The sequence below is a fragment of the Xiphophorus couchianus genome, chromosome 19, assembly GCF_001444195.1.
Source record: "Xiphophorus couchianus chromosome 19, X_couchianus-1.0, whole genome shotgun sequence".
NCBI classification, from domain to species: domain Eukaryota; kingdom Metazoa; phylum Chordata; class Actinopteri; order Cyprinodontiformes; family Poeciliidae; genus Xiphophorus; species Xiphophorus couchianus.
Genome location: NC_040246.1, coordinates 19,180,895 through 19,205,461, shown reverse-complemented (window position 1 = coordinate 19,205,461; position 24,567 = coordinate 19,180,895). Strand labels below are relative to the sequence as shown.

General features: G+C 38.4%; 1 protein-coding gene across 3 annotated transcripts in view; it reads left to right on the top strand.

Moving 5' to 3' along the window:
* The first annotated feature begins 76 nt into the window (after positions 1-76).
* evla (Enah/Vasp-like a) overlaps positions 77-24,567 on the top strand; it is a 43,119-nt gene continuing 18,628 nt past the window's right edge. The window contains exons 1-3 of one of the 3 annotated variants that reach the window (XM_028000002.1): positions 77-507; positions 22,402-22,570; positions 23,766-23,946. In XM_028000002.1, coding sequence (XP_027855803.1) covers positions 503-507; positions 22,402-22,570; positions 23,766-23,946 — 355 coding nt within the window. In that variant the 5' untranslated portion in view covers positions 77-502. Of the gene's footprint in view, positions 508-5,940; positions 6,234-22,401; positions 22,571-23,765; positions 23,947-24,567 lie in introns of those variants that run through there. The other 2 variants (XM_028000001.1, XM_028000004.1) reach the window with 2 other exon arrangements.

Here is a 24,567-nt window from a genome sequence, read left to right as displayed (position 1 = left end):
AGGGGGCTTGGTTCAATGTTCGCCTTGGCCGCTGGGGGGCAGTCTTGAGTCGCTCCTGTTCCTTCTCCTTCTTCGCCCACAGTGTTAGCAATCCACGAAATCTGCTTCCCCGGCGCACCGCGACCAGAAACAAAACACTCCGGATGGGGAGGAAATGCTCCACGAAGGAGACCGAGCCGCACCGGCGCTGTTGACCGAGCGTCTCTGAGCCGAACATGGGCCTGAGGAGCCGCCAGCGAACCGCCGGAGCTCCGCTGAGACAGCGCAACACAAAGCGCATGGAGGCGCGCGCTCTGGTTTAGCGTCTGCGGATCATTTCAACGGTTGTGTTTTTTTTTTTTTTTTTTCCTCTCTCTCTTCTCTCTATTACTGACGCTGCTTGGACGCGGGAGGGCTGTTTTTATTTTAGTTTTTCTTCACATTTATCAAGACGGATCTGACGCTCATCAGTGCACCACCAACGGCTGGATAAAGGAGAAGAAGACGAAGGAGCAGGAGGAAAATGAGGTACGCTGCTACCGCTGCTGCGGCTCCATGCGCTCCGTTTGACGCGTCATGCCAGATGCTCTGCCCTCTTCCTTCCCTCTCGCATATGTCTGAAAATCACTGCAGCAGCTTTGGCTCATTCAGCAGCTCGGTTCGGCCACCTCCCCCGCCCCTCCTATTTCATGTTATTATTTTTTTTAACCACTTCTCCATTGTCACCTACACCGGACCCACCCTTGTGAGCTAAAAAGCCGGACTCAGGCCCCGGTTCGTGAATCGTGTTGTCATGGAAACGACAGCATCGTGTATCTCTCCTAATCGGTGATGTATGGGGAAAGAAAAGGCCCCGTTTCGGTGTATGTGACCGCCATATGTGAGCCGCTGCAGGGGATAAGTGGGGGTGCTTATGGCAGCAGCGGGGGGTGGGGGGCTGTTTATTCTAGTGGTTTCCAGGCAGGTTAATAGCCCCCCACCCCCCCACTACACACACACAAACACACACTATTCCAGCATGGATCCAAGCCATATTTGCTCATTTAAAAATATATTCTATATTCGACCTCTATTCAAATTGTCTGATACTCACTGGCGCTTAAAAAAGAGAGAAAAAAAGGGGTTTATACTATAGGCGGTGCATAGGGGGCGCTGCGATAGCGGGGGCGCCAAAGACAGTGCCGTACAAAATTTTTTTTTTTCAATTTAATTCTTTATGCTGACTAGAAATAAAACAAAATTAACTTACAAGTAACCTTTCAGACAGGAGGAGCTTATTTTCAGTGTGTGCATTCAGTGTGTTGGCCCCCACAGCGTGGAATCAGTTGCAGTCTGAACTTAAGATGTCGGAAATGATTTCACTGGACTTATTTCGAGCAGTTCTTAAAGATAGGCAACAAGATTCTATGAAACAGTGTCATTGTTTTTAAATTGTTTTTATTGTTTTATACTTGTGCATATGTATTAATTGTTTTTATCTTGTAACCAGGTTGCTATGTATTGCAAATTTTTTGCTCAGGTCCCTCTTGAAAATGAGATCTAGATCTCAACGGGGTTTACCTGATTAAATAAAGGAATATATATATATATATATATATATATATATATATATATATATATATATATATATATTTAACAGTGCAAAACGCCTGGTTGGACCTAGCCCCGCCTCTAATGGCAAAGCTCCTCCTCAGAGCTGCAGTTTCCAAGCTTCCGCATTACAGAGCAATTCCTTCAGAGTAGCCAGCAACAATTAACAAATACCTGGTGGAACTGCGCATCATTATATAAAGCCACTTCTCAGGGCATCACTGGTAAAAATGTTGTTAAAGGGTTAATAGAGGACACATTTTGTAATGACTTCCTGAAGGCGTAGTTTCAGAAAGAGTGTTTTTTTTTTTTTAAAGAGACAAAGGCCCAATTTTAAGTCTTTAAATTACAAAGTATCATTTATTTTAAGTAATATTTTATATATATAGCATTTTTAAACAACTGAAGTTAACATAGTTACTTGATTTTATTCTAAAATGGCTGAAAAACACCTGATACTGCCCCTTTAATGACTGTGACGTACACCTCAGACAGGACAACGCTGCGTCTCTGCCGGTGTTCTGGCGATCTGGTTGGCTGCTGCCAGGCAGCTCCAGCTCCATCCCGTTGCTTTGCCGGGTCAGAACCAGCAGCTGAACTGTTTTCCTCTCAGACAGCAAACATGTAGGAATCATGTGGCTCCTTCCAGCTGGACGAACGCTCGGTTTCCTCCCTTTCTGTGAAGCTCAGCTCCTTGCGTCCTGTGTGTTTATTTTTGCCAGAGGCAGGTCTGCTCTTTGACTTAAGCCCAGAAGGGAAATCTTAAATCTCCACAGAGAAACCACTTGCTTCTTTTGCAGTGTATGGAGGGGATGCAAATGATTGACTAATGAGCTCATCTAAAGTTGATTGACTAACGATTAATTAATAAGCAGCCATTTTCTTTAAAACCCGAGTTTTCACTTCCATAACATAAATGGTTGTTTTTGATTTTGAAAGAATGTTAAGACTTCTCTTCATGAATTAACTCACTACAGCCCTAAAAATGAACCATAATTATCAGCATTATGTTTTTTTCCCATCATGTTATAATTTTTCTCCATTATGCCCTTTGCTTTTCTTGCATATTATTCTCATTTTGTAGCAAAACAGTAATTTTTGAATGAGGAATTGACCCTTCTCCCGCTAAATGAACGTTATTAAGGTAAAACTTGACTTAATGAGCTTTATATTTGAAAACATAAACGCATAAAGACCAGACTCTGGACTCTTGGACCGTTTCTCTTCCTGTTCTTGTCACCATCTTTATTTCTGTATCTGCTGCTCCGCTTAAGGATGACCAGCGGCACCCTCTGCTGGATGGCGGCAAAACTACAACACAAAAAGAATCAATTTGGGACTAATTGATTCTTTCTAACAAAACAACAGAATATGTCTTGTTATAAGTTAAGATTTTGCCAGTTTTAAAAAAAATCAATGTTAAGGAATTAAATACTTAAATTAATATCCTATGTCTTCTTGCTGAAAAGCTATTTTACCGTTTCTGTTTTTAACGTTGTTGACTAATGTTAATTGTTGATTAATGGTAAACCATTAATCAACAATTAACTGTAAGTTGGTTGTTTGCATCACCATGGAGGAAGATCTTTATAAAAATGTAGCCTCATTCTGGGCTTTGTTGCATAATGCTGATGCGCTTAAGCGTATACATGAGTGCATTTTTAGTCCTTTGGCTGTGCATTGCTTTATGCTGTCAGGTCTGATGAAGTTCTTGCTGCTGGATGAGGAGGAAGCTTTAAAACAGTTGGGCTTTTGTCCTACACCGTCATTTCAGGATGATTTTTGAAGCGCTTCTGCTGGTGACTCATTGTTGGAGAGGTAAAATGATGGAGGACACACTGTTTTACAGCAGTAAAACTGCACTGCAGGCTGCTGCTGCTAGCGTCCACGTGAGCCAAAGTCATCCGTCTCCAAGCTTTAAGCTGGCAGAGAGAGTCTCACAATAAACCCTGAAATGTAGTGGAGAGAATTCAACCTTCAAGGGAAGAAAAAAACAGCATTTTAACTGTTAATGAGTGTGTAGTTTTTTTCCGAGGGGTCAGAAGACGTCAGAAAAGCTCTTAAACTTATTTATTTTCATTTTAGGCAAACATGACAAAACGTTTGCCATGTTTACAAAGTAGTCACAGGCCAAAAACAATCCAAAATCAAGCCATTAAGCTTCGTAGAGCAAGAACTTGAAAGGGATTTTTACGGCCATGTATTAGGGCCTTTATAAATAGAGAAAAAGGAGTACATTTCCACCAAATACTCAGAAATTTTGTGATTAATCTAGAAAATTTTGTAGGTTGCACAAAGTCAATACAAGGGCCACAGGTGACCCACAGACCGCACCTTGGACACCCATGCTTTTTGCAATTCATTTTATTTTCCAACCCATTTTGGCTGTGTGTATAGGTCAGATTTTTGTTTTAAAATGTAATTTTTTTCTTAAATTATCCCCAAAACAACACATTTGTTCATAAAGAGAATAAACATCCTATACCTGTCATAGTCCTTAAATGTGTCCTTAAGTAAACTAAAAGTTATTTTTTTGTCCAGCAGATGGCAATACTCTCTCCTTTTTAAACTCGCAGCCAAATTTCACACTTTTTGTGAATTTCTCCAAGAAATACGTTTTGTACTATTATGCAGCTATTAGTGCTGCATAACTGTGTCTATCTTTCTCTCCAATGACAATATCAGCAATTAATTTTAATTATTTTTCTTTAAAAAATGGTCCAATGTTAGTATCTTGGCTTTAAAGTGGTTATAACAAAACAATAAAATTTAAAAATAAGATTTTAGGGAGTTTACATTTTTTGTCCCTAGGACTTTGGGTGGGATTTTTTTTAATCTGACAATATAAAAAACATAACGATAGCCTCAAAATCACTATTAGAGAGAATAATGGATATATATCACAGCTTAAAGAGAAATCCTACAAACAGAAAAATCTGACGACTCCATTTCTGTGAAGAAGGAAGTTGCTCTCAGTGTTTCCTTTAGAGGTTTTTGCAGTTTCCTTCAGTGGTTCTTGGTGTAGCGCCACCACAAGTGAGGAGGGGAACTTTTTTTTTCGTTTAGTTTGGATCGTTTGACACAATGTAGTGTGAAAGCTGAAAATTCCCCAAATATTGCAACTTTGGTCCCCAATCAAACTGTGTCTACAGGACCTCCAGGTGTGAAAACGCCCAAAACATTTAAATCACAAACAAGGAAATACTTTTTTACATCCTTTCATAGTAAATATAAACATCTTGATACTGTTGATCAAAAACTTGGGGAACTTTAGTGGTGAAGTAATTGCTTGTGGATTTTTAAAAAGTTCCTGTTGTATTTCTGTGACCTTATCAGCTCCAGGCTGCATATTTCCTGCCATTTTAAGGCACACAAAGCCCTCTAATCTTTAAGATTGCTCTTTGTTTGCTTCCTGCACCTCGGCTTGCCGTAAAGAAGCTTAATGTCTGCGTTGCTTCGGCCAGATGGACCCTGCGTGCGGACAAACTAAACCCACATATGAGCAACAGAGAATTATATTACACATAATTGCTGCTCAGTTTGTCTGAACTGGAATAATTAAATGGAATAAAGGTAAACAAGTAGAATCCATTGTGTTTCCTACAAGGGTTAAACTGTAAAAGCAAAAGTAATTTTGGTGTAGTTTATAGTGCAAATATTTTAGTACACTTGAAGTAAGACAAAACTAACTTAAAAATAACTTTTCGGCAAGATGTAGAGCACACGTGACAAACTCAAGGTCCGAGGTCCAAATCTGTCCCGCCAGAAGATTTTATGTGGCCCTCAAATAGAATCTTAAAATAACAGTTGTGTTTTTTGCATATCATTTTATCAATCAGCAGTTTTATTTGTATTGTTCCAAATTAAATAAAGGTGAAAACATGTTTAATATGATTTAATTTCAAGAAGTTCTCACCATCAGCTGGTTATTAATAGGTGTTTTCATCAACACGTTCTGCCACAAACGGCCCTTTAAAGACATTCTTGATTGTGATGTGGCCCAAAATTAAAATGAATTTGACACAGCTGATTTAGAGGCTTGTTTTAAGTAAATAATTCCTTAATATCGCAGAAAAAGTTCTTGTTCCACTGGCAGATTATTTTATTTAAAATAGGAAATTTTTTCCATGTTTTAAGTGGAATAATCTGACAGTGGAACTAGAACCTTTTCATCAATATTAAGGAATTATTTACCTAAAATAAGCGACTATATCTTGCTGAAAAGTTACTTATAATTTAGCTTTGTCTTATTTTAAGTGCAGTCAGATGATGACCAGGAATACTTGGTAAGAGTTTGTGTTTTTGCAGTGTAACATGTAATTTCCACCCTGTGGAAGTCATTCCTTGGGGGCCGGTCTGCAGCGATCAAATGCTCTCTCTCTCTCTCCTTCATTCCCTTTCCTTTTCATCTCCCTCCTACTCTCTCTCTCTCTCCGTCTTTCTCTCTCTCTGTGCCTCATGCTTTGCTGGCGTGGTGGTTTCTTAAAAAACAGCTTTTGAGGATGTGAAGAGGGGAAAGACTGAGTGTGCTGCAGCATGTGTGGCTCTCCGTCCTCTCAGACCAACACTTCCCCCTCTCCTCCGTAATCGTCACCTTTTTTTGTATCTCCTCTCATCCTCGAGGATAGCGTCCTCTCCGACATGTACTCCCTGGATGACTTCGGGTAAGGCAGCGCGACTCTTCCTCTCCGCCTCTCGTTCTGTGTTTGTGGAGTTGTGCGAGTCGCCATCGGATTGCTTCTGGAATGTGTGGGAATGATTCTTCGCTCCTGAGTGTTTCTTTTTAAAGCTTGGCTCGGCTTTCAGGCCACATAATCTGCTTCCTTCTTGAAAAAACGCTCGCAGGTTTGCTCGTCTGAAAGAAAATAGGGAATTTTTCTGCTTTTGCTTCTGCGTTTAAGCTGCTCTTCGTGCCATGAACTCCTCTGGTGTGGCAGAGAAAATGAGAGAAATTCGAGGAAAAATGCCAGTTTCTCTTACACCCTCCCGTCTGTGTTTTCTTTGCTTGTGGAGAATTGATTTTGATTAGCTTAGTTCCCATTTTTTCCAGGCAGAAGGAAGGAGTTTCTGCCTCAATGCTGCCAATTTGCAGCAGTGATCTGACTCAATGCATCACCTAAAGTAGGAGAGACAGGAAGAAAAGGATAGAGAACGTTAATCTAAGATTGCTGGAGTAGCAAGAGCCAGATGAGATTCAGACAAAGAGGTTTGTGCATAATATGGCATGAATCAGCTGCTTCATGCCGATTTGTTGCAGCTATCTCACAGATGTGGGTCAAGAGGGATAATATCAATGGTTTAAATTTGACCGCGTGAACTCCAGTGATCTATTGCAACCAGATCACATGTCGGATCACAACCGGAAACTTGTCTGCATGTCAGAGCAGGTAACATGGAGGGAAGGTGGCTCAGACTGTCATTTCGTCTTACAGACACACAGGGACGAAACGATTAATCGGATAAACCATGATTAATCGATTAACCGTTAATAATTGGTCAATTGGTAACTGGCGTATGCAGACTTAAAAATATGCAATTGGCTGGAAGAAAAACATATTCAGAGCTTTATTTAAGCCAAAACTGTACAAAAACTTAATTTTAAAAAGATCAAACTTACACTAAAGGCATGTTTAGTTATTGCATTTTAGGCACTTAAATGTTCATTTTATTTCAAAAACTTGGTTATTTGTTCACCTGCATTTTTTAAATTGATTTCTATTATTGTATAAAATAAGCTTTTGTGGTTAGATGAAAAAATCTGCAGAATTTTTATCCAAATAATCAATTGATCGTCTGAATGATCAATAAAATACTCAGCAAAATAAACATACATTTCTCATCAATACGACTGTCAGGTTCATGTTTGCCTGCAAACAAAAGTGCACTGCAAAACCACCAAATCTTACCAAGTAGTTTTGGTCTAGATTGTTGTGCAAATATCTTAGTGCACTTAAAATAAGACAAAACTAACAGACAGTTCACAGTTCAGCAAGATTTTAGATCTTTTAAGTAAATAATTATTAATATTGATTAAAAACACTAGTTCATTGTAACAAGAGAGTTTTCCCATTAAGTGAAATAACCTGCCAGTGGAGCTAGTACTTTTTCATCAATATTAAGGAATTATTTACCTGTAATAAGCTCCTATATTTTTCTGAAAAGTTTTAAATTAGTTTCATCTTATTTAAGGTGTACTAGGATATTTGCACTAGAAACTAGACATAAAATACAAAACAGAAAAGAGTCTGTGTTTTTGCAGAGTGCTAATTCCCTTTAGAGGGCGAGTGACACTGTCAGGTTGGGGGTTTGTGTTTGTGTTGTGCAGTATGTATCCATGTCGATTAGCCTGAGGCCTGATTGGCATCGAAAGACATTTGTAATAAATAATTGATGTAATCTGGGGCGATCAGTGTGCTGGTTTTAGGCTTTTCACCAGATATGATATTCATGTTTATCTCAAAGCATTTAAATATGATCAGATAGTGAATTTAATTCAGTTATCCTCTTCAAAAAGTGAAACTTATAGATGTATGTTGCATCTATTAGCTAGTCAAACTGTGGAGACGTTTAAAGTAAGGTTAGGTTCGGTAACACTTTATTTGACGGGTTGTGAATATGACTGTCATGACACCGTCATAAACATGATATAACACCTGTCATAAACATGACATGAACATGTCATAACACCTGTCATGAACATGAGTACGTCTTCATTTATATTTATGACTGTTGTCATAAAGTGTCATTCGGAAAATCATGACACTTTTAATACAAAGTTGACATTATTCAAAATGTCTTAGTTATGACAGCTTGACATTAACAAAGAAATCATGATCTGACATAAATTTGTTATAAAGTATTACTGATGAAACTTTAGCTTTAATAACATAAAGCTACATAATTTATTTTAGTTTTTTAAAGTACATAATTCCTTAATATTGATGAAAAAGTACTTGTTCTATTGGCAGGTAAATTAAATTATAATATGAGAAAATTTTCTTCTTATGAGTGAAATAATCTACCAATGAAACAAGCACTTTTCTTTTATCAATAAACAATAGAATAAACTCCTTCATCTTGCTGAAAAATTACTAATAAGTTAGTTTTATCATATTTCAAGTATGCTAAGATATTTGCCCCAGGAAGTAAACCAAAACTACTTGGTAAGATTTTGTGTTTTTGCAGTGTAGAGGTTTGCATGCAGCTTTATGTGTCGTTTTTCCTTGAGCAGAGGCTGAGAAAACAGGGTTGGTCTCTTTGTGGGTGTTGATGGACAGTTAGCATGAAACCTCTGCAGCTAATGAGTGTTGTATTCATGTATTCACGCGCCACATCCGTCCTCTGAGGTCGAGGCCACCCCAATCAATATTAGTCACCACAGTATAGACCGGTGGTTGTTAATTTAGGTTCTGCTCATCACTGGCTGGTGGAGAAGGCTGGTGGTGAGCGGTAGCAGCAGAAACCCCAACAGCAGACTGAAAAAGCTGTGTATGATGGAAGGGGGCGGGGCTTAGGACATGAGGTAATCTCCCTTGGGTTAGCAATACTACAATAGCACAGAGGCTCAAACACACAGCTGGCAGGTCAATGACTTCATCTCTGCCTGTCTGTCAGTCAGTCATCTCTTTGTTGCTGGAAGGATGGATTATTGGTCCAACTGTGGATGCAGCAGTGCATGAATTCAGAACCACTGGATCTCATCTCTTATACCAAAAGGATGTTTTCTTGCCCATCGCTTCTTTTTAATTCTGGTCAAACGTGACGGTTAAAGCTGCTCTCCTGGGGTTGTAGTTCTGCTTCCCTTTTGACCAAAATGGACATTCATCGGGTCCAAGCGGTGCGTTACTGCCTCCCTCAGAGCGTCAGTGACTCGGGGTTGTTTTACAGCCATATCGCTGCCAGGTTTGTGCTGACACTTTCTTTGTCTGTGACACGATTAATCAGATTACTCATGATGAATTGATTGTTGAAATAATCGTCTAGTAACTTAGTAATCGATTAATCGTTAACCAGAGTATAAAGACTAAACAAAATCTAGTTTCTGAAAGAACAACATATTCAGAACTGTAATTAAGCTAAAATATACAAACTTGTATTTGCATTTAAAATAAAAACTTTATTTTTCTGTAAATGTATTTTACAGAAACTCTTCAAGTTCCATAGTTTTAGTCTCACCTGATTCAAATTCACCAAATGATTGCTATGTTGTTGCTTTTTAGGCAATGAATTGTTACTTTCTTGTTTAAAAAAGGACTTGAATTATTTGTTTTTGTATATTGTATGAAAAAAGTTTAAGAAGTTAAATGAAAATCTGCAGAATGTGGCAAATTTTAAATAAGATTAATCACTTAATCATCAGAATAATCGATTAATTGTTAACTAGAGTATACATACTGTAAAAAAGAGGCAATTTGGATAAAATATTCAGAGCTGTAATTAAGCTAAAACTGTACCAATTGTATAAACATTTTGCATTTAAGATAAAAATCATTTGTAAATATGTTTGCATTGTTTTGACTTGACCCGGTTCAAATTGTTGTTGCATTTTAGGCAATAAAATATTTATTTCTCATTTTAAAAATTAATTTAATTATTTGTTTTTTATTGTATAAAAGTTTTTTTTAATTAATTGAAAAACATGTAGAATGTGGCATTTTTAAAAATCAGATTAACCGATTAATCATCAGAATAATCGATTAATCAATTAGTAAAATAATTGTTAGTTGCAGCTGTATTCTGTGGATGAGCATTTCCTCCGATTATAAATATCAGAGAAGAGTGAAGTGTTATGACTGAAATTAAATAATAAAACACTTTATGAGGAATTTTAAATGAGTTGGACGGAGTGAGTGTGAAAAAGGAAGAAAGCTTCTCAACATTTGTGCAGCACAGATGGACAAATCTTTCCTTTTTGTATTTTAATCAGAGCTAAAATACTAATCTGTAATCTTAATCTGCTGTATGGAAACAGAATTGAGGTTATTTGGGATTAGTTGCTCTGTACATGACTGGTTTGAGCTAACTGTTTTGTTTTTTCCATAAAACTGTGAAGCTGATCTACCGTTTTGTAGATCCTGTCTTGTTGCATTTTCCCAGTGAAAGTCAGAGATGCAACGAGCCTCGTCGTTATTCTGAACACTCTGCAGCTTCGCACAGAGCATCTCTGAACAGCAGAACTCTTTAAGGCCTCCATGCATTTTTAATTCACACATGTATTAAACACAGTTTGGCTTCTGGCTGAGGCAGCAGTCTTTCAGGCCAGTGGTCTCTGCGGGGTTGATGCTAACAGGGTCGCTGCGGTTGTCCCCACAGCTCGGATGGCAGCCTTGTTCATCTTTAAAAGGAAAATTATGAACAGTTAGACCTTTTTGTGTTCCTTCTGCTTAAAATTGTCTTGACCTTTGGGGTAAAATGACCTCTTTTGGCGTTTTAAACTATAAAAATCCACAGTTAGCTTTTGACAGTTGTATTTTGTTGGTTTTATACATGCAGGGGCGGCTGCATGCTGAGCCAAATATAACGTAGATAATTAAAGAATCAGAAGCAGGGGAATGTAAACTCTAGATTACACGTTATTTTCTGGTGCTTTTATATTTGTGCATAAAACATAAAGGGAATTTATTATGCAAAATTTACATTATGCATGGTTTTGTTATTCCATCTGTTTCTACTGCTTCTGAAAACAACCCAAGCTCTTAGAGAAATCTTTTTGACTATAAGTTAATGTATTTTGGGTAAATTTAAAAACCTTTTGAATGTAATGTTACAAATCAGCAGGCACTGCCCGTTACCTAGCAACCCCAGCAGACTTCCAGAACATTTGGTCAGCTAGTTTTATTGCTGCATGCGCTGTACAATGGCTGCTGGAAAAGACAACTGTTTTGTTGCTGACTCACCTTCCATAAATCACTTGCAGCATTCTTGTTGGGTGTGCAGGAGGCTCCACTTCTACTTTTCAAAGATGTCTGGTTGTGTAATTGCGCAGTCTGTTTGCAGCCATTTTCATGTGAGTGTAAACGTTGAGTTGGGGGCGTGACAAGACGCCCTAAAACAGCTCATTCTGAAAGGAGCAGACTAAAATCTCATCATATAAGAATGATTTTGTGTAAAAGATGTTATGAACATGTTGTGTATAGACCACAGACCAATCCTAACCTGTTCAAAGAAGCATAATAGATCACCTTTAAGGTTGTTACCCCACCAACTAAATTATCATGGCACTAGATTTATGTTTTTTCCGCAGTGACTGTGGCATAGAGAGCTATGCCCAGAGCTATATTTATGTGGTTTGCATTAATGCCTTTAGGACTTCGAGTTTTGTTCATTTGGAGCTTAACCATCCTCGATTGTGCAGTTTTAGTGTTTACTTGTGTGGACCAGATGGGGTAGGGGTGGGATTAGATAAATATACAGGCTGTGGAAGTGGGTGCACTCAGGACAACATCTGGGATTGGCATGTTTAGGCTTTGGAATATGGATTATAAACCCAGCACAAAAAGTTAAACCATTTGTATTTGGCTTAAGGTTTTCTTTCCTGTAGCAACGTTTCTTGGCAATAAGTCTCAAACCGTTGGAAAGCCTGTTTACTCCTTCCTAAATGGTGCCACATTTGTTCAAGGCTTGTTGTAGCTCAGAATTAAGGCAGATTAATCGTTGCACCCCTACTCAAAAACATTAAAAATGACAGTAAAGCAAAAGCATCTATTGTCCTGAGAAAGTTTCTGCTTGGTCGTCTGGCTGCTGACTGTCATCTGCGTTTTGTCGATTTGAATGGGATTCCTTCCACTGAAACCAAGTTTCTCTATGATACTTTATTATCCTTGAATTGATCCAATCACTTTTACTCATCTCTCCAGCATAGAAGATCTTTGGCCAAAGTAGGAATGCTCACTCTGCTTTTTTTTCTGTTGCCATTAAGTTTTAGCACGTAAGTTTGACTTGATCTGGAGAAAGCAGTTTGATTTCTGTTTTCAGCAACAGGTTGTCATGCTCTGCATTCTGTCTTATATGGCATGTTTTTTTTAAAAAGGGGGGTTTACTAGCGCTGAAACGATTAATTGCGATTAATCGATTACGGAAATAATCATTAAATAATTTAATGATTGAGTAATTTTTAAATGGAGGATTCAGACCCAAAAAAGGCCTTTTGCTGAAAGAACAACACACTCAGAGCAGTAATTATACCAAAACTGTACAAAACATATATATATTTTGCATTTAAGACGAAATAAGAAAAAAATTGTAAGTATGTTTTACACAAAACTCAAGTGGCATAGTTTTAGCTTCACCTGGTTCAAATTCTGTGAAAAAACTTAATTTAGTCATCTAATTATTAATTGGTTAATCAAATAAGAGTCAGTAGATTATCCCTATACTATGTTAATTTTTAATCAAGCAGAAGGGCTGAGCGCTTCACATTTTGATGCAGATGCATCCGTTGCTACAAATGATCAGGTGTTCACTACAGGAATGCTGTCATTGCATTTTGGCAATGAAATGTTTATTGAATTGTTTATCTGCATATTTAATGTATTTATATTATTGTATAAAAAGGCTTAAGTGAAAAATCTGATAATCGTTAGTTGTAACCCTACTATTATCTGTTCTTTGATGAAGTTGGTTTTCTCTTGACAGTGTGCAGGATTTCTAAGTATTTATGTTGTCTAAATTTAAAATGAAATGGTCTCAACCGCATCAATGTGACTCTTACTGACTTTAGAGCCAGCAGTGATACTAAAACCCAGCTCACATTGACTCATCAGTTTGGTTTTAACAAGCGAACAGAATCTGACCCGGCTTCTCGCTGCCGGTTCTGTTTTTAGTTCCCGGTGCCTGTTTCTCTGCCCGTGAGCAGTACTTTCCCCCCTGGAACAGATTAGAGGTCTTGCGCTGGAGTTAAGTCGTGGTTAATTTAGACTTAAAACTGCTGTGAGGTAATGATCCGCCCAACTTGGCTCGGTCTCTAATCCAACCTGTCAGTCAGCTGAACTCCACACCCACCCAGATGCTGGCGCTGTAAATAAACTTGCACACCTCCACCCAAAGCGCCAGCGTCACCCCAAAGACTACTGTAATTATACATACATCAAATAAAATCTACGCACTGGAAACAAACTGAGAGTATGAAAGAGTTTTTTCCTGCTTCCTGTTGTCCTAAGCCATGCCTGCGCTAAAAATATCCATCTGTTTTATTTTGGGTTTTCGTACAGTATGGGTACCATGATGTATGGCATGCTGGTGGATAATTATGTGTTTCTATTCCTGTTTGGGGAAGAAGGCAGAGCAGCATGTCACAAACGCAGGGCGGGTTGATTCAGTCTGAGCAGCAATTTGCATTTCTAAGTCATTTCTATCTGCTTCTCTTGGCCTCAACTAACGATTAATCGATTAATCTATCGATTATTCTTACAATTAATTGCGTACTTGAAAGAAAAATTGGCACATTTTGAATTTTTCATTTAACAACTAAACTAATTTTATACAGAATTATAAATACATTAAAAAGTGCAAAAAATATTTAAATTCTTTTGTTAAATAATAAAACAAACATTTTATTGCATAAAAACGATGACACAGCATTCCTTTAGTGAATGCTTGACCATTTGTAACTAAAAAATACTTCTAACATCAACATGTGAAAATGATTGGATAACACAAGGACTTTTTAAAATTATTGTTTTATTTTGCATAATTTGAAGCAGGTAAAGCTAAAATTGACACTTGAGGCGTTTTGGGTAAAACATCTTTACAGACAAAGGTTTTTTATTATCTTAAATGCAAAATGCTTGTATTTTTGTACAGTTTTGCCTTAAATACTGCTCTGAATATGTTCCTCTTTTAGCAAATTGCCTTTTTTAGCACGTAAACTCCAGTTAACGATTAATCGATTAATATTTTAATAATCAATTAATCCGATTAATCGTTTCAGCTCTGATAAATTCACTGCTTAAGTTGAACAAACACTGAAAGCTTAATGCATTCTTCCTCATTCTGCTGTTTATTTACTCCTCTGTTGCCGACTTCATGTCTCCATAAGCAGCAACTCCGACCAGCGATGCATTAGACCGTGTAATTATTCCTGCTGCTGCACATGGCAGCCTCTTTATGTGCTTTTGCCATTCAGGAGCTTTGAGCTAGTTAATGAGCATGAACCAAAACGGATTATTTGAAGGAATGAAGTTGTCACTTTGCAGGACGCCTCCTGGTTGGCCGAGTTATATTCAGAGGAATCTGCTGTGGAAAGTGGTGCAGAGGAGGTGTTTAGGATGTGATTATGTGATGAGCATTTTCTTATTCCTGTCATACTTGATAGAAAATTATATCAGTATATTTAAATTTGATGAACAAAGAAAAAATATCAGTTAGTTTCATTCAAAGTGATATATTTCAAGTGTTTAGCATTGATGACCACTGGATTAGAACCATATTTTCCTGCAGTAAGTTAAACGTTTTCAAAAAGCTCCTAAGGAAATAAGTATTAAGAGTAGAAATTATTTTGGTTTGTGCAGGGATCATAAAGCCATATTTCATGTGTCAGCAGGTCGAATCGGTGATCAGAGCCACAGATAATGTAATAGGGTTAAATAAAGAGTCTTCAGTAATAACATCCATTTAAATTGAATTAATACTGAGGCTTGACTATTTTTAGCTCAAAGAAGGTCACTGTGTGCAGAAAGAAAACAAAACCCAGAAAGAAAACAAAACCCATACTTTACAGGAATTTTACACAAGAGCATCCTTAGAAGGAGTTTGCTCAGCCAATCAGAGATGGACTTTAAAAGAATGATGCTAAAATGTAGCAAAGCGTACAATGTAAAAAAAACCCCAAACATTTATCTAATCTGAATATGAAAAGTGTGATCGGTCCTGAAGTTTCTTGATGGGTTATCTGGTTCTGAGTGTTGGAACGCAGCTGCATTGGGAGCCGGAAACTTCCTGTGAAGGAGCCGTCACAATTCTCTGCTAAGCCAATCAGAGAAGGACTTTGGATAACCTGCAGACTTTGTTGTGTAACGTACATCCAAAAAGCGTACACTGCAAACAAATGTTTGTAAAACTAGCTGACCAAACGTGCTGGAGTTCTAATTGGGTTGCTAGGCGACGGGCTGGGCTCAGGTGGGGTTGCTAGGTAACGGCGTACTGCCTGTTCTGTTGATTGTGACCTAACAATTGGGAGGTTTTTGAAACGGCCCATTTTCCAGACACCAAAAAGCATTAAAAAAAATTTTATTTGTGAGAAAAATGTTAAGTGCTTGAACTGTTTAGATGTTTTTGGAAATTCAAATGGAAATTTAAAGATATACAAAATCTGAATAGGTTTCCTTTAAAGGTAAATGGTCTGAACTTATATAGCGCTTTTCCAGTCATTTTTGACCACTCAAAGCGCTTTACACTAGAGTCACATTCACCCAGTCGCACTCACAAACACATTTATAACACCGATACGCAGATCGGTAGGCAATTTGGGGTTAAGTGCCTTGCCCAGAGGCACATTGACATGTGGCAGGAGGAAGCTGGAATCGAACCTACAACCTTCCGATCGCAAGACGACCACTCTACTAAAGAGCCACAGTACTGTGGCTATTTTGTACCCTATTTTGTACCCTAAAGGTACAAAATAGTTTGACAAAGTTAAAAGTGAAAACTCTGATTTGAGTAGAAAGCAAAAAAAGGCAAATTCTGCAGACTAGAATATTCTTGTCATCTCTTTTTCATTTATTATTCATCCTAAATATTTATTTGCTGATGACCTACTTCCATGATGCTTCTGTTTGCTCTTGTGCGAGGTTTAGTTTGCATCGCAGAGACAAAGGTCCAATAATAAATCCATTCAGACGCCTGCCGCGCGCGCCGGCCTCAAATGACTCATCGTTTGTTCGGGTTCGTTCAGGCGCCTTCCGCTGCGAACCGGCGGGATGAAACAATTAACCCTGGCATTAAAAGCTTACTGTCGCGATAACAGAAGTCCTGTCCTTGGGCGGTATCCAGAGAGGACACCTCATGCCAGTGCCCTCCTTCCTAAGGGAACGCTTCCTCAGCCTAGATACAGTTCACTCAGCAAAAGCATAAAACTGAGCGTAACATTTCTATTAAATCCACTTCATGTTTTCTGGGGATGCTCAGCTTCGGATGTTTTTCCCCAGCACTGAGGTTCCTGCTAATGGACCGATCTGTTCTGGGAGAGAGGAAGCACGTAGTATGTAGGAAAGGATTTGGCTGGAGGAGGTTGGGATGAAGAAGGCACATATGTCCAATCATGTGTGCAGGGAAGTGCTTTACTTAATTCAAAAGGCTGGGAATGTGGCCTCCTTTTCGCCACTCGCCTTTGAGGCTTATTTGACATGAGGAAGTGCTCAGGGCGGCAGAAGTCCTGTTCATATCCTCTCTCCACAGCCTTTAATAATATTTAGCTTCCATTGAGAAATCTCCTTTTTCTAGCAAAAACTCTGTGCGCTGAAATGATTTTCACATTAACTTGGGGCGCCTTTACCACATTAAACCAACACTAAACCATAGATTTTAATATTAAGAAATAACTGTTGTAGAAATGAAATGTTATTCTTTTGTTTTCTGTCTTTAGACAGAACCCTCCGTTCTGTTTGTGACTTGGTAAAGGTGAGCTACTATGATTCCTTCAACAGGTTTAGATAGGTGCTAATTACATTTTTTCACAAAATCATTCTTAGCCTATTTTGAGACTCTGTCATTGTAAATCCAGATAAGCTGCTGCTGGCCACGAACCTCCAACTCAACGTTTACACACGCGTATGAAAATGGCTGCAAACAGATGCGCAGTTACATTACCGTACGTCTTTGAAAAACATTAGTGCAGCCTCCTGCACAACCAACAACAATGCAGCAAGTGGTTCCAAAACAGTTATCTTTTCCAGCAGCCGTTGTACAGCAGTAAAACTAGCTAACCAAAAGTGCTGGAGTTCCGCTTGGGTTGCTAGGTGACTGATTGAGCTCTAAGGTTGCTAGGTAACGGGCTGGGCTCCGCTGCAGTTGCCAGGTGAGGGGCAGTGCCTGCCGATTTGTGATGTTACATTCTGGAGGTTTTTCAAGCAGCTTATTGTGGACTAGAGGCTGAGCACAGAGAGCTGGTGGACCACTTTGTGTCATGGTGTGGAAACAATCCTCTCACCTTGAATGTAAACAAAACAACAGAGATGATTGTTGATTTTAGGAGGAACAGGGTTAGATCAAACCCTTTTCCCAGCATGGGAGAAGAAGTGGAGGTGGTTGAGGAATATAAATACCTTGATATCCATCTGGACAACAGTCTGGACTGGAGACGCAGCAGAGAAGTGTCCATAAGAAGAGACTGGACTTCTGGAGGAAGCTAAGATCCTCTAAGGTTTGCAGCAAAATGCTGCAGATCTTCCATCAGTCTGTTGTTGAGAGCGCCATCTGTTGGGGTAGCAGCATCAGAGCCAGGGACCTAAAGACGCTCAACAGTCTGATAAAGAAGGCTGGTTCTGATCTGGTTTTGTTCTGATCTGGTTTTGATGTGGTTCTGATCCGGCTCTAATCTGATCCTGTTCTGTTCTGGTTCTGAACTGATTGGATTCTGTTCTGGTTCTATTCTGGTTCTGTTCCTGTTCTGTTCTGGTTCTGATCTGGTTCTGTTCTGGAGATGATTATCCAAAGAATGATTCTTCATAAGGTCAAGAAAGTGCTGACCATCCTCTTCATCAGACTGTCTTGGGAAAACAGAGTGTCTTCAGTCAGAGGCTTCTTCAGAATTGCTGTAATACAGACTGCTACAGGAGATATTTCCTGCCAACAGCGTTCACCATGTTTTAAGTTTTTTAATTAATGTGTTAGAACAACATTTAATTTCCCTTTGGGATCAATAAAGTACTTTTGAATTTAAATGTAAATGTTATTGACCAAAAAACACTTTGGTTGTTTATAGAAGCAGTAGAAACCCAAATAAGTGTAAAAACGTGCAAAATATGAATTTTGCATAAAAGATGCCCTTTATCTTTTGTTACTTCTGCTTCTCATCCACCCAAAATGTAACTTTAAACAATTCTAACATGACTAACTCGCACGTTCCACACTCTAAAGTTCTACCCTGCATTGCATTTGGGCCCAGTAAATCCCTCATGTTGGTCTTTCTTCCACTCCTCCTGCATGTGATGACGCTTAAAGTCTGCGTTTCGTGGACCTCAGCAGGTGCTGAGGATCTTCTCGGTTGAAGCTCAGCCAAGCGCCTGCTGCAGCCACTTTTAGCCCCTGATTGTTTCAGTAGATCGTTCCGGTGAGTTTCTCCTCCAGCAGCGTGTGGAGACACGCCCAGTTGGACCTAAACCAGCTGACTGGATTTGGCTGATTGGGGAATTTTATTGGCTTTTTTTCTGGCTTTAAGAGACTCCCATGTTGCTTTATTAGTGTGTTTGGCATCATATTCTCGCTGCAGGAAGGAGTTTTTCCTTTAACGTGAACATACAGTATCTACTGTAGAGCTGTGTTGTAGCCTCTCTTATGCCCAGTCATTCCCACATCATAATCCCCTCACCACCATGTTTAACAGATGAGTTGCAGGCTTTGGATTTAATCCAATTCCTTTCCTTTTTATTCTCATTTTATCCAGAAATGTGCAGCTGTGCATCATGAGGTGTACTTAGCCTCATGTATTATGTACGGAGCCTCGTGCTGGAAGCCCGTTGAAAGGCTGTTTACATCGTTTTAAACTGCATGATTGTGAGCGGGAATAAAAATACCAATAGGTATTTTGTTCCACAGTAGGAGTGTAACCACTAAACCTTTTATGGATGCAAAAGCAAGAACCCCCCACTTGATGACTTTGTGTTTCTGTGTTTGATATGATGTAAAGCACTTTGAAATGCTTTGCTGCTGAAATGTGCTATACAAATAAAATTTGATTGATTGATTGATATTTACTGCCTTCTTTGCCATGTTGCCCAAAGTTGACTGAGAATTAGCCTCTAGATCTCTGCTTCAAGATTATATTAGAATTTTATTTTAATCAAATCTGATCCAATCTAATGTCGGTACCAAGGTCACACACAAAAGGATTTATAAGAAGTTGTGAAATCTATCTTTTTCTTTTTTAAATCTGTGTTGCCTCTTACACGTTTCTGTTCCTCTTGTTCTGCTTTCCTAATCATGATGGAGCAATGCACAAAGCAGAACTAGACAAAAACATTCAGCCTGAGTTTCTACATCATCTTCCAGCTCGGCGGTTTAAACTGCTCCAGAAATAGGAGCTGTTTTTGTAAGGAGAGAGTCAGCCGCCTCCCTGCGCCCATCCCTTCGCGCTCCCAGATTGACTCTGATGGTCTGCGGAGTCTCTGAAGTGGAGAGACGTGTTTGTTACGAGATTAGAGGCTCTGCTACTCACACACAGACATGCAGGAAGCTCAAAATCTGCAAAAATCCCACATTGTTTAACATTTACAAGAATTAAATTCAAGGGCTTGCCAGTGATTGCTCATTATTTTCCACTTAAAATTAGTTTTGGAGTAAATTTCCTCATAAAATCTGATAAATAAGAATGAATACTTACTGGTGCACTCAAGTAAATTAGAGTATTATCGCAAAGTTAATTTATTTCAGCTATTCAATTAAAAAACAAATACATTTATCACACAGATTGATATTACAAGCATTTATGTCCGTAAGTGTTTATAATTTTGACTTAAACTGATTAAAGGGTTTATTTTTATATACAGTACAGACCAAACGTTTGGACACTTTCTCATTGAATTCAATGAGAAAGTGTCCAAACGTTTGGTCTGAACTGTATATGTATAGAAATGTGGAAATACTGAAAAAATATCCATGCACTCTACAGTATAGATACTGAAAGGGCTTATACAGGGTTTATTTTGCATCAATGTTCTTATTTATTAAATAATCTCAGCTTGTTTAATTATCTTTCAGCTTGTCGGCATTATTTGTCCCAAACGAGTTTCATAATAACCTCAAAGCTGTTTTATTTCTGTTTTTTCCCACACCTTTTCCTTCCACTGAACTTTCCACATCAACCATTTTCTTTAGCTGCGTGTTTTTGTGACAGACCCACAAGAGGTTTGCTGGACAACATTCAGGTCAGCAGCTAAAACTTAAAATTTTTGTATTAAATTTCCCAAATGTATTGGTTTTCATGAGTTATTGCTCAAAATAATCAAAATAGGTGAAATGCATCCACCTGTGTGTAATTAATCTTTATGACTTTGTTTCTTTTAAAGGAAGAACTGAAATAAATCAACTCTTTATGGAAATTCTTGGAAACATCTTGGATAATTGGAATAAGTTGGATTTTGCATCTGATGTTTATTGGAGGAGCTTCTTAATGTCAGAAGTCGTCTTCTTGAAGAACAGTTCAGTTTATGCGCCGGCGTTCTTAACATTTAATAGTAGAAATAATAATCTGTTTTCAGCTGGTGTGAGTCAAACTGGTTCTTTTGCTTTGGGATTTCGTCTTGAGTCGATTCATCCAGTTGTTTTGAGAGCGGATGAAGGCAGAAGAAGAACTTTATCATCACTGCTGAATTGTTGGAAGCTGAAAGGAAAGTGGAGACGATGTGGCAGCTGAAAAGTGTGAAAAAGATTTGAGACGTAGTTGTTGCTGCAGATGAGCGTCTCGTGGTGTTCTGATATTTCAGTAACGACGTCTTCAAGGCTTTTCACCTCAAACTACTGCAGCGCACTCAAACTCTGTTAACTTTCCATGTTTTATCATGCTAAAACTGCACATTTCTATTTATTTCACTGAGTTTTCAATTTTATTCACTAATACAAATCTGAAAAGTGTGGTGTGCACATTTGCAACTGCGTATTAGAGTAATCCTTACAAACACATTATGTGTTTGTTTTTTCTATCAAAGTTCAACTTTTCCAGTTCAGAAATGTTCCTGTTTCTTTGTAGTAAATTCCTGAGATTAATCTTAAAATGTCTGCATTTTTTCTAGCAAACTTTCAACTTTTCAAGCTCAGAAATGTTCTTATTTTAATCGTTAGTCGATGGATAACATTAATCAGCTTTGATCAATAACTTGCATCCCTAGTTGAATCATATTTGTTGATTTTAACCAATCATACATTTCTGTTTAATGTGGCTTAACTTTGTTTGCTGGTAAAATAAAAGATTCTCACTCTGGTGATGTGTGTATGGATCAAACACTTCAGTTTTTAACACCCTCTATCATTATCCTCAACACACACACACACTCTTTTATGCTCAAGCTTCTTAACACCACAACCAACACCAGTACAGAAGCAGAAATCCTCCAAGTTCAGAGGAACAAACTTCCAGAAAACTGTAAAACAGCTGAAACACTGACTTCTTTTAAATCTCGACTAAAAACCCACCTGTTTAGGATTGTATTTGAAATGTGATCAATTACAAATTTATTGATGGAACCTGACTTAATGCTGTGTTTTGATTGTTGATTCTATGTTGCATTGTGTTTCTGTGTTTGTAATGATGTAAAGCACTTTGAAATGCCTTGCTGCTGAAATGTGCTATACAAATAAAATTGGATTTGATTTGATTTGATTCAGTTTTAGGTCTGCATTGCCGTTTTTGTAAGCGTCCCCATCCTATGCCCTATAATCACAGGCCAGCAGATTCCTGCTGAGCCTGGATATATTTTCTGAAGTGGTTAAAAACAAGAAGGTTGTGCAACCCATGGATTGGCATGAAAACTTTTAATAATTAACTTTTATTGCTGCCAGAAACAGGAAAAAGCCCCCAATGGGTCAGTGTAATGTCTCAGCTCTTTACTGAGACAAATAAAGTAAATATTCTGTATCCCCCACATTAACATGGACCTTCCTCTCCTCCTCCTCTTCCTCCAGTGAGCAGAGCATCTGCCAGGCAAGGGCCTCTGTGATGGTCTACGATGACGCCAGTAAGAAGTGGGTGCCCATCAAGCCGGGGCAGCAGGGCTTCAGCCGCATCAACATCTACCACAACACTGCCAACAACACCTTCAGAGTGGTGGGGGTCAAACTGCAGGACCAGCAGGTGAGGGGTCACCCTGGACATCACATCCAACCGGCTTTACTGATCGCAAAACACAGCAGCAAAAGTCTTTGTTTAAAAACAAACAGCTGGCTGAATTGTAAATGATTATTTGGCTTATGGTGTACCACACGTTTCAGTGCTTGGGCTTATCCTATTCATTCACATACCCTTCTTTTTAGGTTCAGATAAGGTTCTATTTTTTCATGTTTTCACACCTGATAGTCCAGTAGACTTGGTTCAATTTGGGACCAAAGTTGCAACATTTGTTACATTTTCAGCTGCTGTGGTTTGCTTTCACACTGCACTGTGTCAAACTAACCAAACTAATTGATAAACTTGTTCACTTCCTCGCCTGTGGGGGCGCTGCACCAAAAACCACTGACAGAAATTACATGAAAACCTCTGAAGAAGACATGAGCGCAACCTCCTTCTCAAATGTAAACAAAAATGGCTGCACCATAAAAACCCAAAATCTTACCAAGTAGTTTTTTGTTCAAACTAACTCACAAGTAACCTTTTGACAAGATACATAAGATTGTTTTAGGCCAGTAATTCCTTAATGTTTACAAGAAATACCAGTTTTATTGGCAGATTATTTTCATTTCTAACAAGACATTTTCCCCATGTTTTAAGTGACATTATCTGCCAATGGACTTGAATTTTTCATCAAAATTAAGGAATTATTAACTGAAAGCAACCTCCTGTATCTTGATGAAACATTACTTATACATTAGTTTTGTCTTATTTCAAACAAAAAAGACAAAACTATTTTGTCTTAATTAGTTCAAATATTAAAATATTTGAACTAATTAGACAAAACTACTTGTCAGGATTTTGATTTTTTGTGGTTGTAAGAGTTCTTTATTGTCTGTGGCCAAAGACCAGGAGACATTTCTCCCAAAGACTCTTGCGTTTGTTTTGATTGCATTTACCCAGAATGCCCTGCGCTGTAGTCCGCTTCCTGCTTTTCTCTAGTCACATATAGATTCAACCCAAACCAGAGTTCACTTCAACCGAACCGAGGCTGAGGTTTCGTCAGCTTTTTTGGTCTACGTCAGAGTTCGACTACTCATTCACACCTCACCATACGAACCGGACTTTCTTAGCAAACGGACATGAGTTGGATTAATGCGGACTAAACAGAGCTGATGTGAATCCACCATAAAATCTCCATACATGTTCCTCTTTCTTTCAGGTGGTTATCAACTACTCCATAGTGAAGGGTCTGAAATACAACCAGGCCACCCCGACCTTCCACCAGTGGCGGGACGCTCGGCAGGTCTACGGGCTGAACTTCGCCAGTAAGGAGGAGGCCACCACCTTCTCCAACGCCATGCTGTTCGCCCTCAATGTCCTCAGCTCCCCCGACAGCGGAGGTGAGGCGCCGTCTGACCTTCATGGCACCGGGTTCCCCAAGAGTCAGAAAATATCTGCAGTTTGGTTTCATTCTGAAAAAAAATCTTTGTACAAGTTATTAGTTGTTATTCCATTCAAACATCCACTTTCTTCCTTATCATTTCTTGTTTTTGCAGGTTCCATATTTAAAGCCTGATAACTGTAGACATCTAATATACTGTAATATATTTCATTAAATTGAGATAAGGGGTACTTTCTCCTACTTATTGCTTTTTAACTTGTTTTCTAGATTATGTTTGAAATTAATAAATAAATACAAAAATCTATCCATCCGTTATCTAAACTCGCTTACCCTGCGACACTCAGAACAAACAATCCTTGTCGTTCAATAGGGATTAAACGATATGAACTTTTATTACGTTATTTTGTGATTATATTGAGATAACAATAAAGATTATGATCAAAAAAGTATTATTTTTTCAGCACTCATAGCGCCACAAACACACTTAAAAACCTGTAATTTATCGCTCTAAACTGCACAAAGTAACTGCATTTAATCATATTTTTTGATTTGTTCATGCTTTCACAGATCACAAAGTATAGGAAATAGCAAAAATAATATTTCCAATCATATAACTAGT